Source organism: Pristis pectinata, chromosome 17, assembly GCF_009764475.1.
Source record: "Pristis pectinata isolate sPriPec2 chromosome 17, sPriPec2.1.pri, whole genome shotgun sequence".
Taxonomy (NCBI): Eukaryota; Metazoa; Chordata; class Chondrichthyes; order Rhinopristiformes; family Pristidae; genus Pristis; species Pristis pectinata.
In genome coordinates, this window is record NC_067421.1 from 9,236,651 (window position 1) to 9,254,435 (window position 17,785).

General features: G+C 39.1%; 1 protein-coding gene across 1 annotated transcript in view; it reads left to right on the forward strand.

Annotated features, from left to right (window-relative positions):
- The window catches only part of mapk1 (mitogen-activated protein kinase 1), a 66,507-nt gene that overhangs the window by 21,206 nt on the left and 27,516 nt on the right, over nt 1-17,785 (forward strand). Inside the window, exon 2 of the mRNA XM_052031949.1 lies at nt 15,710-15,892. Coding sequence (XP_051887909.1) covers nt 15,710-15,892 — 183 coding nt within the window. The remainder of the gene's footprint in view (nt 1-15,709; nt 15,893-17,785) is intronic.

A 17,785-nucleotide genomic window follows, 5' to 3' on the forward strand; every position in this document is an offset into this window, starting at 1 on the left:
GTTGAGATGCTTCATCTGGACTAGTTGAAGGGTCTTGACCAGAAATGTTAACTGTCCATTTCCCTCCATAGATGCTGCCTGACCTGCTAAGCTCCTCTGGCACTTTGTGTGTTCCTCCAGATTTCCAGCGTCTGCAGTCTCTTGTCTCTGTCATGCACCTGTTGAAGGTGCTTAGTGTAGGAGGTGGTGTCTATTGTGCAGCTATATTAGTTATGGGGAATAAGCAGTCCTCCTTTTGGGCAAATGTTTGATCTCCTTTCTGCTGAACATTTCTAGTATTTTCCATTTTTATTTCAGATTTTTAACATCTGCAGTTTTTTGATTTTACACCTCCTTTTGGCCACCACCCTCCAGTTTTCATGGAACCAAAGACTCGGGGAAACTACTTAAAATATCTTGCTAAAGAAACTTAGCATTTATAATAGCTTGAAACTTATAAGTGCAGGTGAATGTAAAACTAGGATCTGTTTTCCATTTCAGAATATGATTTAAAGATGTGCTCTTTGCTGTCAATATTTAACTATTCAGTTTTGTCACAAGAATTTCAATACAATACTGGTGACTGTGGGGAAATTTGGTACAAGTGTGGAGGCATAAAGGTGTCCCAGTGCTATAGTTAGATTTTATTATTGTTTTATTAGATTTTATTATTCTAACAAGTTGTCTGTGATGTGTAATTGACTATTAGAAGGTGTATGGCATACTTGAATTGTTATGCTTTAAAAACCTCCTTTCTCTACTGCGTTTTTGGCAATGAAGCAAGCTTGGAGAGCTTTTACTGTGGTAGTGCCACATGCAGTATAAATAACCTAAATATGGCACAGCTGACTTTGTTTTCCAATCTGCAGTCGTGATATCTTCCACCTCCTGTGGTCTAGTTTAAGCATCAAGCCATATTGATGTGTTTGTGTCAGGATGTAAGGACGTCAAAATGTACAAACTACAGATTTGTTTCTATACCAAATTCTGAACTGGTAGTATTGCAGGAAAATGTGCAGTGTGGCTGAATATGGTGAGATTAATCTCTTAATTTATAGCAGTGTAGAGACTTGTGTGAATCTCATGCTAATAATACAAGGAGGATTAAAGATGCTTGTCAAGCAAGAACCTAAAATTTTCCCATGTAATGGATTTGGGGCAACCTTGGTGTTTGTCCTGAATTTAACCCATTTTTTTTGCACTGGGGGATGGAGGTGTTGTGTTTTGTGGCGGAAGTAAATGTGTATTGTAAGGCTTTGCACTTTTCTGCAGAGACTTAAGATTTCTGTGTGGATTTAGAAGTGATTTCAAGTGACAGTGTGATTGCCCCAGTTAGTGCTGCTGCCTCACGGCTCCAGGGAATTGGGTTCAGTCCTGACCTTGGGTGCTGTTTGTGCAGGGTTTGCACATTCACTCCCCGACTGCATGGGTTTCCTCCTAGGTGTTCCAGTCTACTCCCAAATCCCACTGAAGTACTAAGTACTAGTATGTTAATTGGTTACTGTAAATTATCCCTTTTGTGTAGATTAATGGCAAAAAGAATCAAATGAGAATTCCTGGGCATGTGGGGAAGAATAACTTGCATGGAAGCTGGCCTGGACCTGATGTGACAAATGGCCACCTCCTGTGTCATTATAAGATAAATGACATCGTGCAGACACTCCAAGTCTGAGTAATAGATAATTGGAAACTTTTCCTCTCCCTTCCCTATCCTTAATTGCCTGGCACTGTTCCTTCTCCAGTACATAACTTGAGACTGTTCTTTGTAAATCATTGAATTTCTGTAATTTGGCCATTTCTAAAAACTGGCCTACATTCAGGCTCCATTCAAATGTATTTTTCAGTAAAAGAGGCTGGATAGTGATTAGTATTGCTAACTCTTTACAACTTTAATCCAAAAGATATAGAAACCAATATTTTCCAAACCTTAACTCAGCATTGTTGAATAATTGAATTGTGCCATGTGCTCCATTCAAAATTTTGCACATTTTTAAAAAAAACCTCCCTGGGGGCAAGGTTTTCCTAGTTCCCCCCCTCTCCAGATAACATCTTCCAATTTTCATTAAGGCAATGCAAGTGCCTGTTTCCTTCAGTAGTAGTGACTAACTAATCGAGTGAGTGTTTAGAGGGTAGTTCAATGTTGAAAATGTCCAGCAATGTCAGATGGCATCTACAGAGCCATCTTTTACTGGAATTGGAATGATTTTGGAGTAAAACAAGTTTAAAAATGCAGAGAATGGGAGAGAGAAGGAATGATGCAATTACAATAATATATGCTGAGTCAGCTAATCAAAGTCAAAAATGGTGGGGGGGAGGGGGGGGTGGGGAGAAAGAGAAGAGCTGGGGCCAATCTCAAAATTGTCTTGGGTGCATCTTGCTGAAGCTATTTACTCCAGATCAAAAGGCTGACCAGTAAGGTGGTTTGGTCTGGATTTCAGAAAGCATGTTGGCATATGGGAGAGATTCCAGAGCTTGCTGTCAAACTTTCCCACCCATATCTCCATTTCACCATTGACTCATTCTCTCATGCCCTCCCCCTTCCTCCTTCCTCCAATCTCTTATTTTCTTCCCCTCTTTTTTTTCTCCCCCCCCCCCCCCACAAAAATCTTCTTTCAAAGGTGCTTCTGCTGCCCCTCGGATTGAGTGGCAACAAGAGTTGGAGCCCTCACCCGATATCCTGGAGCTCAGCAAGGCAGGTCAGGTAAGCGAAAGCCACTTAATTCATTGAAGCAGCAAGAAGGAAGAGGAAAAATCTGAGGCCCAGTCGGTCTTTGGGGCATGATGGAGTTCAAGGACCATGTCTGCTATCATTTGCACTGTGACTAGGTCCATATTTTCAGTCACCAAGTCCTGCCTAAACCAATTCTAAATCTAACTTGCCTTTACTTTTCTGATCAAAGCATAGGTCAGCCATGATATTGAATGGGGGTGCAGACTTAAGGGACCTGGAGGCCTATTTGTGCTCCTATTTAGTGTTCTTGCAAGTTGGACTGACTTTTAGTTGTGCCCACCAGTTCAAAATTTTCTGTAATGGTGTTTGCCTTCATTCTTTGAAGGAACGTTCTACACAAATATTGGCTGACTGGGAACAGTACTGTGAAAGAAATCTGGTTTGGGAGTTGTCTACAGAAATGCAGGGTGTGGTTTGTGTAATTTGATAGTTAGACATTTGAACAGCAATTGCAGATCAAACAAGCTAACAGGAGAGGAAGGTCAATGGCAAGCCAAGGGCAATTTCTGAATGCCACACACCACAGCAATAAAGTACTGAGGCTTGATTCAAAAATTAGTGCCCGGACTGAGTTTTGTAGAGGTAATTTTGTATAATGTATGTAAAAATGCAACCAAAAAGTTTTGCCTGCTTGGGTTTTCTTCTATATGCCAAATAATCAGAGAATTATAGTGTAACGCTTCTTTGCATTTTGATTTGAATTTTGAGAACTTCATTGGAAATGGTGTCTGGCCGGTAAGTTAATGACCTAACTGAATTGTGATTGAGATTTTGTTTTTAATTCTGCTCAGTCTTGATCAAAGGGACTAGAGCAACACTGGAAAATGGAAAAAAAATGGAGGTGCTAGTATAAAAACAGAAAATTCTGAAAACACTCAGCAGGCCGAGCAGCATCTGTGGAATGAGAACCATGGATGTCTTGGGTCTGGGAACTTCAGAACTGGAAAAGAGAAACAAGTTAATTTAGGTTCACCACCTTGGCTAATTTGTTTCTTATTCCCCAGTTCTGTTGAAGGGTCCTGGGTAGGAGACATTGACCATTTCTCAGTCCACAGATACTGTCTGATTTGCTGACTGTTTTCAGTATTTTCTGTTTTAAGAGCAGCATTTCAATCAGCATGAGAAATAAAAAGCTTGCAAGGTGGCAACATGCCACTTTAATTTCACATTGCATACTTGGCTTTATTCTTGTTGCTTGGTAAGAAAGTTGCTGTCTCTGGACATTGGAGATGTGATTGGATTTTGAAGCTATCTAATTCTATAAAATATATAATTGTGTTCTGAACTGGATCTGGCATGAGAAATCCATTGTTACATTAGTTTTCCTGTTTGAGCTAGTTATCTGGAAACATGGAAACAAGATTTTTGCCAAATCTGCTTCATTTTGTTGATCATTTAAATGGGTTTGCATGTAGCTGGTAGAAATGAGAACATGCTAATTCTGATGTGGATTTGACAGCCACACTTGAGCTAATTCTCTGGGAATAAGTCGTGTGAAGTAGACAAAGGAGAGCAAACTGTTTTAAATATACAACGTCTGTATCTGTCTAGAAAATTCAAGACTTTATATCTAATCCCCTCCCCCTACCATCCCAAGTCGGTAGCAGTAGAGATCTGGAAGTAAGTGTGGGTGAATATTTTGTTTGATTTCTTTGTTCATTGATGTAATCTGTTTGTTGTATTTCATTTTGATATTAAAAATGCCTGCTGAAATCCTCAAAGAGCTCTCTCCATGATACTTTGAAAGCTCTGTTTGTACCTGCTTTAGCTGATGACTGTAGAGTTCAGCTGGTGTTTGATGTTGAAAGAGAGCAGTTGCTGAAGCATTACAGCAGAGATACCTTCTGGAGGTGTCCACTTCAAAATGCAGAAAGTATATCGAGTAATTTTGGAAATCTGTTGTGTAATCAATCATGTCTGCTGCAAGTAGCTGATGCAATTTCAAAATTACCTTATTTCCTCCCAAACAGTATCTTCCAAAATGTTTTCTTCATGGCTGTAGTGTAGGCCCTGTGTCCATGGAACCCTCTGTAATTACCATTTATTGCAGCATGAGCTAAACTTCAATTTAAATAATAGATATGGGGAAAGTCAGATAATTGTACCGAATTGGATGAGTTTCAGATCAAAATTGGCCTCTCAAGACAGCTGTTTACAATTCTGCTTTAATATTTCAACCCCTTCTTGCTGTACACATCAGCCACAGAAAGCACCTTAATCATGAAGAAAGCTGCACCTCTGGCAATTTATTTGTATCTAATTCTAGTATGTGAAAAAGTCTGACGTTATCAAGAATATTAGAAGGAGACTGCTATTGGGTGATATGAGGTGATTCAGCTCTAACTTTGAACTGTAGGAAAAGTTAATAGTTTTGTAATATGAGTTCGTTTGAAATGTGTTACGTTTAGAAGTATGGGGTGCAAAAAAAGCAATTTATAAATCTGATGTTCTTGCTTTGGAAATCTGTACATGATGGATATATTTCACTGTTCCATTTGTAAAGGCTTTCATTTTTTTCTGTCCCAAATCTCCCCAGATGGTCAGTGTTTGGGCTTGGTGTTTAGGTATTCCCAGGCACTTCATGTTTACATGCACAAATTAATCCAGGGAGTTGCGGTTAATTGCATGCTGGTAAAGAAAACAAAACTGTTTGGAGAAAATGTGGTTAATGCAGGGCATGTGTGAAAGTATGCCCTATTTATACTAGTAAATCTATTTGATTAATTGCCTTTTGAGAGACACTGTTCAGTTATTACTTAAATTCTTTTCCCTTTAGGATATGAAATTGCACTGTCCAATTTAGACTGTAGTTTCAGCCTCAGTTGACTGAGTTGCTATTAATTGGAGACAAAGGGTGGATAGGTCAGCTCTGATTCCTGATCACAGTTCAGCGCTCTTTGAAAAGTTATGAATGTGGACATCGGGTTCAAGTGCCAAACTCCATTTACCATATGTTGATACTTGCTACCTGGAAATCTAGCTGGGGTATTGAAGTGGGCACCTTGTGGAGTTTTATGTTGTGGGGTAATTTGGGGTGGGGAAGGCTGGTGGGGATAGTGATGGCCTGGATTTTATAGCTAGTGGAAAAGGAGTAGTGTTTGCTATGCTACATTGACAGCAGGTGTTTGAGTTTTTGTGGACTTCTGAGCAATAATTTTTCAATGGATATCTGATGCTATGCTGCAGCCTTTGGCACAATGATGCATAGATGAAAAATGGTATGGCTTTTCAACAATTATATTGGAGAATCCTCAGATTTGTGGTCTCTGAAGTTTAACATTTTACATTGTGTACAGGAAGCAAAATGGAGCATAAAAGAAAGCTGGGATTGAAGGGGATGGAAAGTTTTAAAAACACTTAAATTATCCAGCAATAGTGAGAATCCACGGGTGGAAAATTAAACTTTTAATGTTGGTGGAGAGAGAGCTATGATGGTGGCTTGACTATTTATATTATTTTTAAAATTAAAATAATTCCTGACTGCGTCAGACCTAATTTTCTACCCTGGGTAACTAATGAATGAATACCACAAATTTGTGCTCTTGCATGGACTTCGAGTCATTTGAAAGCTACAGCTATGATTATAGCCTTGGGTATAACAGAGTAACTGACAGCAGATTTCAGTTTTGCATTTAACTGTGCATGTATATGCTCTGAAAGCTGCTGTAAAACTTTGGCAAAGATGAGTGCCATTAACTCCTGGGTTACGTTTAAAATCCAACAGTTACCTCAATTGGCACTTGGTATTCCTTAATGGTATCTGCACTGTATTTCCTCTGTTTCCATTTCTGTTCATGCTATTTCATGCTCTGTTTTAACAGTTTAAAAAAAATATACCCATTGAAACAAGTGGTAAATTGAATGTGATTAAGCTTTTCAATTGCTGCCACCATTTTGACGATTGCTTTGTTTTATCTTGATTTCAATTCTTTTGGGCTTGGCATTCCAAATTTGATCTAGCAGTATTGTGAAAAGCAAAACAAAGTATTTGAATTTGTCCATAGTATTTTCCTTTTGTGTTCTGAACTTGTGTGTGTCTGAGCAATTTCAGTTCTGGAGGAGGATAGACAGTGAAGAGAATATTACAACTGTTGAATCTGGAAGTGGCAGTTGTGGGGGGAGAGAAAGCTTTGGTGCAAGTTTTTTTAAAAACAGTTATGGTAAAATTATATGGAACATCTCTAATAGCATCATTTCAGCTCCTGTCAGAAGATTTATGAAATTGGATACTGCTTGAAACTGTGCCTTGTAAACCCCTCCTCACTTTGCAGATATTTGAAAGTTGTAAGGAGGATTGTATTACTGCTTGTGTCATTGTGGATTTGCAACAACAGGGATTATGATTATACTGTAAAGATCTGCCTAATTGTACACGTGCAGAAATCACAGTTTGGGTTTGATTGCTGTGTTAGCTGATCTCAGGGTATCATTACTTCAGTGGTATTTTGCTTAAAAAGAGAACTCCATATTTACTATAGTGCTATCTGGTGACTTGTGGAAAATATACATTTGCCTTTGGAAATACCACTAAGTCCATCTTTATAAATTCTTCTGGTTAAGTGTGATTTGTAACATAAAAATTTTAGCTACAGGTTTTGAGTATTATGGGTGTCTCATTGGAGTGCTAGCAAACAAAATGTGACACTAGGCGCAACCTAGTCCACCACTGCATTCACCCCTTGCCTTCATGGCTTTTGGACAGCTCATTGTTTTCAGCTGTCTAATAGGTAGATTAATTGGCTACTATAAATTACCCCCACTTTGTGGCAGAATAATCAGGAGGAATTAATGGGCATGTGTAAGAGGTTAGAGAAGTCAGTGGGGAAAAGATTGCTCTGAGTTGTGGTATAGGCTGAGTGGTCTGAATGGCTCCCAAGTTGAAATATTAAAAAAAACAGTTCAGGTAGTTTGTTTTCATACTCCCCCAGAGCTAGTGTAAAGCTGAGGGCCTGGATCTAAAGTGCTGGACTCAGTAGTGGAGTGGAATGTCTGATCTTGTGGTGCTAGATTTCCAGCTTGCTTTTTGGCATCCACACTTCTATGTCCAGGCATGAATATCAGAGATGAGCCGATCCTGAAGATGATTCTAACTGTCAGTTATTTAGAGAATCTGATCAGAGGTGTGTACATTTCAGCCCATTAGGACAGACTATCAAAAACGTAGTCAAAGATTTTCAGGAATGCCTTACAGAAGGAGAGGGGTTTTCCAGAACCTAGGGGACAGCATGTAGGCAGGAGGGGGCCAAGGAGAGATCTTCCCCTTCAGAACAGAACAGCTTTTATCAATAGTGTGTGCAACATAAGGTTCTTTAGTGTTTCTGAGTGATTATGTGGAAAGTATTGACCTTGAAATTGTGAATTTAAAAACCTTTTGGAAAATTTTAAAGTAAAATTTCCTGCCACAAGGTTTGAGGTAAGGGAAGTAGGAGACTGAGGGTGACAGTATTCTGGAACAAATATGGGTCTCGCAAAGGGTAATGATGCTATCAAATTTGTAAAGACTGGGATGAAAACTTTAAAATATGTATATAATAGACTTTTTGGATAAATTGGAGTTTTAGAAAGGTGGAAGAAGGGGGAAAAACACTAAGGGCAACATTGGGGAAGTTCAATCTTAAAGTAACTGAAGTATGAATCAAGGTTATTGAGGTGGAGGAGGACATGGTAGAATAGATGGAAGGCATGGCGATTTAGAGAATAGGGGATCATCTGCAGATCAACATAACAGTTTGTGAATAGCCTGCTTTGGCAGTGTTGGTTGATTTGGTTTTGGGATTTGTATGATGCTTCTCAAAGGCGTTGATATATGGCCTGTGTAACATTGTTCTCAATTGGGTGTGGTGATCTGTATAAATATTACTCAGCTAAATCTGAGCCAAGAACTCGCTTGCTGGTTAGTGTCTTGTAGATTTGAAAGGTCAGCCATGTTTCTGCATATGGGTTTATAAAGTCAAATATTGGACCCTTGTGCTAATATAGTGGTTGATTAGTGACTTAGATTTGGCAAAGTGTTTATTTTTGTGTACTTTTTTCATGGTGGCCTTTAGTTTCAGAACTTGGAATTTGTGCACCTCTTCCCAGCCATTGTATTCAGTTGCATATAGCACAATGTTTTGCCAGTGACCTCAGACTTTTGATTCGTGGTATTAACTAATGTCTAGCCATTGTTAATCTTCAAATGCTGTGTTGATGAGTGAGTGTCAAAACATCACATGAGAATCCAGCTGAGATCAGAAGCTCTAAGTGGAATAATAATTTGGGTGCGCACAATATTTTATCACTAGGCCAATTTAAATTTTAATGAGCAGTTGATGTGCCCATATAATTTAACAATCGACATAAATCAACACTGCACATTCCATAGAGGCGTAAATCCCTGACTGGCAGTACAGTATTGAAAATTTGAAACAGAAATATCACTTATTTTCTGTGAGGCAGGTTGCAGTTGCTTTGACGACAATAAAAACAATGCTGGAAATACTCGGGTCAGGCAACACTTGCGGAGAAAGAAACAGAATTAACATGTCGGCTGTATGATCTTTCATCGGAGCTAGGAAAATTATGCATCTGTTTAAAGTTGCAGAGAAGGGTGAAGAGAACAAAATGGATGTTTGCAATAGGATGGTGACAAGGTGTCACCAAAATGGTAGATACACTAGTGGAGAGAAGGGTGAAGGCTTTTAACTGTAATGAGTATGTCTGAAGGAAATATGGAAATGAAAGATGAGTGAGAATAGAAAGGGAAATAGAATCAGTACTGGAATTGAGAGATACAGAATACCACCAGAAATCTGAAATAAAGAACACTAGAAATGCTCAGTGGATTAGGCAGCATTGGTCGAGAGGGAAACTGACAATGCTGCAAGTTGTTGACCTTGCAATAGACTCGGTGAGGTCTGATGCATACTGGAAAGGCTGGTTATCTGAAATTCCTGAATTCAGGACTGTACTGTGCCTAGTTGGAAGATGATGAGGCTCCTTGAGCTTTCAAGATTAGTTGGAACAGTGTAAGAGGCCAAAGATAGGATGGATAATTAAAGTTATGGATAAATAGATGCGAAGATCTCATTTGAGAACTGAACAGAGGCACTATGTGGAGCATTCATCCAGACTGTTTAGTTTCTGCATTGAGCACTGAATGCAGTCCGCTAAATTTGCTGCTTTTGGAGTTTTGACCTGTATTTTCTGTCACTACTTAATGTCATCTGTTTGGGTTTTTAAATAATGGAAAAATGAAGATATTTTGCAATTATGAATTATGGCACTTTGACCGTTTGTGTTTTTTATATATCCTCTTGTCTGTTCTGCAGCTCCGTTACATCATGCTTCTGTTTGAGGTATTTTCTTCAATATTATTGATGAATGAGTTGGGCTTACTCTGATTTACAGGTTATGTCCTCCTATTCTAGCTTATGACACTTTTCTCCTATTGTCATTTATGCCAGCAGTGGTCTAATAGCTGCCTGTCTTCAGTTTGACATGAAGGAATAAATAAGTTAGTTTCCCAAGTTAAATATTTGCATGTTTGTAAAATTGACTAAGTTATGTTTGGTGGGTATGTGTGGTCTCCTCTGTAATTGTCTTGATCAAATATGGCTGATATGCTTAGCTTTGCTGCATATTGAATAGTGAGCCATGTGGAAAACTTTTCACCTCCCATATGTGCACTCTTCAGATAAAATATTCTTTGCTTTCTAAAACAGAAATTACTTGAAATGTCAGCATTAACAGCTGTATATAAACTCTGTGTAGATGTGTACTTTTAATTAATCAAAACTTTGACAGTGAGGAGTTTCCATGACAAATCGCCATCTTTTGTTGTAATATGAGATGCTAATACATTGATGTAGACTATATACTTGTCAAAAAAAAATCTTTTCTCAAGTTGGCCATTTTTAAAGATTCTTTTGCAACCGCAGTGTCAAAAGGCCAGAACTTATTGCCCATCTTTGAGAAAGTGGTGGTGAGTGGCTTTCTTGAAGCTGCTACCATAGGACTGTTAGGTAGGGAGTTCCAGGATTTAGACCCCGTGATAATGAAGGACCAGTGAAATATTTCTGAATCAGGTTGGTGTACAACTTGCAGGGGGATCTGCAGGTGCTCCCATGTGCCTACTGCCAATGATTTATCTTTGAACATGGTGACGACACAACAGAGAATGGATGGGTCCAGAGTCTCACATAGTCCACTTCAGATAAGGAGGTAAATTTTCTGCCCTGAAGGGCATTAGTTAAACAGATGGGTTTTAAACAACACTACTGCAGCTTTCTGTGGTCATTGTTAGCAAGATTATTTGTGCCAGGGAATAATTCTGTTGGAACAATTTTAAGGCTGATACTGGCTTTGTATTTTATGGTTTGTTTTGGATTCCTGGTTGAATGCTATGTAAATCATGCAAAAGGTGAGAGTTTGACACAGAAATTGAAACATTTAAGGGTGGTGATTACAAAAAAGTGTAGGTAGTCGATGATGCAGGGTCACAACCTGAAATATTTGACTTTTTGTCAAAAACCTCTTGCCGTCCCAGATGCTGCTTGAACTGCTGAGCTCTTCCAGATTCCAGCATCTGCAGTCTTCGTCATCTTGCTGCATTTAAGCCTTGTCTTGAATAAATGTGAACTGGTAATCCTTGCTTTTCCCTCTGCTATTGTTGCTCATCTAACAATTCCAAGAACATTGAACAATTTTTTGATAGCTTATCAATGTGGTATTAATGAGTGTTCAGACACAGTGATAAATATCACTAATCATGATCTTCCTTGTCTAACATCAATGGACTTTGTGGGAACTCTATACTTTTTAACACTTTTTCCACCTGCTTCTCTTCCCTTCACCCCCTCACCACCCCCCACCACCACCACCTCCCCAGTCTAACTTCCCAAGATTGCTGCTGTGGTTTAGAGCTGTTAGCTTAGCACAAACAGTAAACTGAATCTGGATTGCATAGCTGAATAGTGCCTTTATTGACTAATTCTTTAGGAAGCCTGTCAGTTTTGGAATATTTCAATCGAATATGTCCACTGCAGACATCACTTTGCTATTTCTATAGTACTTTAAAGTACTTTTCTGGTATTGGTTGTACAGAAATATAGAACCATAAAACTCTACAGCACAGAAAACAGGCCATTCGGCACTTCTAGTCTGTGCTGAAACTTTATTCCGCTAGTCCCATTGACCTGCACTCAGCCCATAACCCTCTGGACCTCTCCCCTCCATGTATCTATCCAATTTATTCTTAACACTTAAGAGTGAGCCTGCATTTACCACATCAGATGGCAGCCCATTCCACACTCCCACCACTCTAAGTGAAGAAGTTCGCCCAAACCTTTCCCTTTTCACCCTAAAGCCATGTCTCTTATCTCTCCTAATCTAGGTGGAAAGAGCCTACTCGCATTTACTCTGTCTATACCCCTCATAATTTTGTAAACCTCTATCTAATCTCTCCTCATTCTTCTACACTCCAAGGAATAAAGTCCCAACCTGTTCAATCTTTCCCTGTAACTCAACTCTTGAAGATCCGGCAACATTCTAGTAAATATTCTCTGCACTCTTTCAATCTTACTGACATCCTTCCTATAGTTAGGTGACTAGAACTACACACAATACTCCAAATTTGGCCTCGCCAATGTCTTGTACAACCTCACCATAACATCCCAACTCCTATACTCAATACTTTGATTTATGAATGCCAGGATGCCAAAAGCCGCCTTTACAACCCTGTCTACCTGTGATGCCACTTTCAGAGAATTATGTATCTGAACTCCCAGATCCCTTTGTTCCTACGCACTCCTCACTGCCCTACCATTTACTGTGTATAATTGGCAAGAGATACACAATTTGGGAATAAAATGATTTGTTGTTTACATTTTGGAGTGATAAGTTATGGATGCAGCTGCTGATACCGATTTGAGTTCTACCACTTTCAGATGGAGTCCATCTACTGTGTTGAATAAACTTTGCAGTTGTATGCGTTGCTGAGGAGATATTAGAATGAGCTTCGTGTCTTGTATGGTTCTTGGAGTAGATTGTTAAAAAGCTTGTTCTGACAGACACCCTGTGACATTTCTTTATGGATTATACCATACAGTTCTATTCACTAGTTTGCTAGGCTGTTCATAAAAGCAATATATCCTGTTAATCAATTTCTAACACTGGGAAATGTTGCTGCATGTGTTTATAACAAACCACTTTATTTGCAAGTTTTGTATATCCTTTAAATAGACAGCCACTGGACAGATGTCAACAAGGTGCTTTTAAAGATGAGAATAGGGACTAGGAGATGATCAAAAGGTGGTTGTCGACTACATCGTATACAGGTTTGGTTAATAACTGAGGTTAATCTCGCAGAGCGGCAGGGATGGTGGTGATTTTATGTCAACCATGGCAGGCTGTGCTCTTGACGTTTCAAATTTGATACTTTGTCATAGTCTTTCTTTGTTTTCATTCATACCTCTGAATTCAGCAATCTGATCCTTTAGTAGGAAATGTGAAAATTTTCCTTGAATCTAACAGTAAACTGCTTGCTCCAGCAAAAAAGGATCAGAGCAACAGCTATAAAAAGAGTACTGATTGTGGGATAATGTATTGTCCTATGGGACTGGCATATTATAGCTGTGTAATGGTATTCCGTCTGGAAGTGCTCTCAAGGTCACCAAGATCACCTTTTAAGGTACCTCAAATTTGGCTAATGCACTCACTAAAATGTCTAATGGATTGAGCAACACTGTTACAGATGGCAACAATTTTATTTTCATCTTAGTTTCACGTCATGTAGGCTGGATACTAGAGATCCAAATAGGGGTGAGGATCAGTTCTGAGATGTAGCACTAAATGTTAGGACTTCATGAGTATGTGTGATGGATGTACAGTTGCATGTAATCCATCAAATTTCCAGTCTGAAGCATAGTTAAATTAAGTGAAGTTAAATAATGATGCATTTTTTTGGTGGGAAATTTACACGGTGGGTGCGTGAAACATGCTGCCAGAGGTGCTGGTAGCAGCAGATACATTAAGGACATTTAAGAGATTCTTAGGCACGTGGATGATGGAAAAATGGAGGGATATGTGGGAGGGAATGGCTAGATTGATCATAGAGTAGGTTAGAAGGTCGGCACAGCATCATGGGACAAAGGGCTTGTACTGTGCTGTAATCTTCTATGTAATTTTACTTCAGAAATTCACTAGTTTAATTATTTAACAAAAGGGATGAAAATACAGCAAGGAAAAAATGAACAGCCCCAGTTTTTAAGATGAACATGTACTTGCTGGTTAAGTATGTTAGAAATTGCCTGCTCTGTTCTCCTCATTATACGTTGTGATATTGCTGCTTCAACTTTCACCAAGGGAGACTGAGCTTGTGCAGATAATGAAGCAGCAGTGCAACCAGTACAAAAGAAATCCATTAAAGACCTTGATGCACATTTGGCAAGTTTTTAGCCTGTGGATAATCAGCTTTTGAAATTCTGTACACAGTTGGAAGAAGCCATGAGAATAACAAGGGAACAAAATGTATTCTGTGTGGGAACTCCATGCTGATTGAATTGTTTAAAATGTGCATATATACTAGTATGTTCATCTATTAGAAGTCAAAGTCGGCAACTTTGTGACAGTAAAAATGCTGCCAAAGCACTTGTGTGCAAAATGCCCTGCTTTTAACAGTAATTGTGTACAATGTGGAGACAGGTTCCACATCTGATAGGCTATGTACTAATCAGGTAAGTGAGAACCACCAAAGACTTGCACAAAACTATTTAATTGGAAATGTGCGTCAGATGGTCTGTTAGTGATGTAAGTGGATATCCTGTTTAAAACAAAAACAAATTTAATAGAAATACAAATACAGAGAGGTTGTTCAGAAAGAAAAATAGTAATATTTTAGTGGGCTTCTTCAGAATCAGATATATTATCACAGACTTAGACTACGTGAAATTTGTTTTGAAGCAGCAGTACAGTGCAAGCATAAAATTACTAAATTACAAAAATAAATAGTGCCATAAAAAGGAATAATGAGGTAGTGTTCATGGACTGTTCAGAAATCTGATGGCAAAGGGGAAGGTGTTTCTTAAACTTTGTGGGTGAAGAGTGCTGCTTCAGAATTGATCGGTTTACTCTCTAATGACCTGTCTTCAGATGCTGATTGACCTGTTAAATATTTCCCATGTATCCTTGTCCAGGACTCGGTAGTCCAGGTTGTGACAAGCATAATGGTGAGTCTTATCAGTATTCATCATTATGGTGAAAATTGGACTGTAGCTTCCAGCTTCAGCAGTTAAATGCAAAATCCAGAAATTGCTGTGTAATTTTCATTGCTCATTCACAAGTTGTGCAACATCAGAACTTCACCAATAAATTCAACATTGGAATCCATTTAAGGGCACTAAGTTGCAGTAATTCCCCACTAGAAATAAATTAAACCTGCAAAATGGATTGGGGTTCGTGTATTCAGATTTTGATGGATTTTTAGTATTGCAATAAGTCCTAACTAAAGCACAAATAGTAACCTGGCATTGAGAATGTAATTTTACAAGTTTATTCTCATTCCTTCAGAGTTTAATTAATGGAGATTGTTTACATGGTATAAAAATTTGAAAGCTTTTACTCTTGACATCTAACTTTCTCTTTGCATGATTTCAGAACCCAAGACCAGCATACAATTTGTGTCCAACTGTAAACAGTATTCACATTAACAGCTGCAGTATTGGCAGTAATTGACTAATTTGCTACATGTTTTACCTTGCCAACAATTTATACTTTGTCCACAAATGAGAGGAAAGCACAGAGCCATGTGGTGTATTTTCAGTATACTTTAAGCCCATATATATTTTCTAATGTTGATGACTTTGTTGTGATCAATTTATTGGAAAATCTAATCTTCCCGTCACCCATCTATTCTGGCTAGACTTTCCCCTTTTTCTGATTAATCAATTGTCAGTCAATAAAAATGTGTTTGCTTTTCAGTGAACTAGTATTCCACCTGTGAAAAAATTTGTGTTTTTACAGCTCAGCCCATGACAACGTGAATAAAGTTCGTGTGGCCATCAAAAAGATCAGCCCTTTTGAACACCAGACGTACTGCCAGCGGACCTTGCGTGAGATTAAAATCCTGCTGCGCTTCAAACATGAGAATATCATCGGCATCAATGACATCATCCGAGCCCCCACCATTGACCAAATGAAAGATGTGTATCCTGGTTATAAAATGTATATGCATGTATGATATATAAAGGTTAATATAATTCAGGAGATCAGCATTAACATGGTTAAATTGTATACTGAGCTAGTAATCCAGAAGTCTGGAGTAACAACCTGGATGCACAGATTCAGATCCCTTAAGGTACCTGAGGACTTTAAACTGAACTAGCAAAATCTAGAGTTTGTTTAAAAACTTAAATTTTGTGATGGTAACATGAAATCACCTGAGTATCATATAAATGAACGTTGAATCACTGAAGTTCTTCACGGAAGAAAGTCTTGTCGCCTAACCTGGCCATCAGAGTTGGTCAATCTTCACTGTTCTTTGAAGTGGCCCATTGGTCTGTTAGTTCGTAACTAACTCACTGTTAAGTTGTAATAAAAACTAACTAGCATCAATCAAGATACTTGAATGAGAGATGCCATAGTTGCTGTTTGTCCAGTGGACCTTTAGATGTGCTACACACAGTTGTAGTAGGATTAATTTCCAGACTGGGAATGCTGTTCCCCAGACCAGTCAACTAGATATAGCCATATTCTCAGAATTGTACCTTGCAGCCAACATTCCATCATAATCCTGGGGCGTGACTTGTTCTATTGGTGGGATAGAAGTGCAGTCAGGAACTCTCCCCCCGGGACCCCGTGAAGTCTCATGGCACTAGGTTAAATGTGGCCAAGAAAAGCAGTTACTTATCACCTACTGTCTTCAGCTGAATGTTCAGTATTCCATGTTGCACAATTGCAGGAAGCCATGAGAATAACAAGGGAACAAAATGTGTTTGGGATGGGGACTTCACTGTCTATCCCCAAGCATGCTTTGGCACCATCATTGACTGAGACCTGAAGGACATAGCTGCTAATGTGTAATATATCATGTGTAAACCAGTGCAAGGGATCAATCAAATGGACGTTATCCTTGCCAATCTCTACCTTTTGCAGAGGCAGTTGTACCTGAAATTGTAGGGATTATTCTGTTCCCACACTGTAGATCCTCTCAGTTTTGTTGTATGATACTGCTGAAATTGATTCAGAATAGGCCTGGCATTACTGAACTGAGTACCCTCAAAGCACTGAGCATCCTTGGCAACAAAATTGTATTTCAACACAATGTATCTACATGGCTTGGCATATCTCCCTCTATAGTTAGCAGTAAGACAGAGGGTCAGTCCAGATTCAGTGTTGATTGCAGAGGGGCATTTAAGAGCAGCACCATATCTACCTAAAGATGCCAAACCACCAAAGCTACCACACAGCACACTAAACAGCAATGCATTCGAGCTAAGCTAGTTTTCATCAATGGGTCAAATCGAAGTTCTGCAATGAATGGTGGTGGACAATTAAAAAGAAAATGAGAGAAGGAGGTTCCAAGAATATCCCCATCCTCAACAATAGCAGAACCCGTCAATTGAAAGCCAGAATGTTGCTGAAGCATTTCTATCCTTCGACCACGTGCCAAATGGATAATCCAAATGTCTTAAGTTCTCGCTATCACATTGACTCCCTTTCACCTGATGTCAAGAAATGGCTAGGAGCAATGGATACAGCAGTGCCCATGGGGTCAGATGACATCTCAGCAGTCGTGCTCAAGAGCGCCTCCAGAACTAGCCATGTTTGGCTAGTATAGTTCCTGAACAATGTGGAAAATTGCCTGGCTCTGACATGTTCACAAAACACAAGAAATCCAACCTGGTTAAGTACCACCTGATTAGTTCACTCTTTGTCTTCAGCATCCTGATGCAAGAGTGTATTCAATGCTCTTGACAAGTGGCATTAGTCATCTCACCAGAGCTCAGTTTGGGTTTAACCAAGGCCCATGGACTTCAGTCATCCTTACAGCCATGGGCAAGACTAAATTGGCGCGAGGTCAGTGATTGTCCTTGAGAT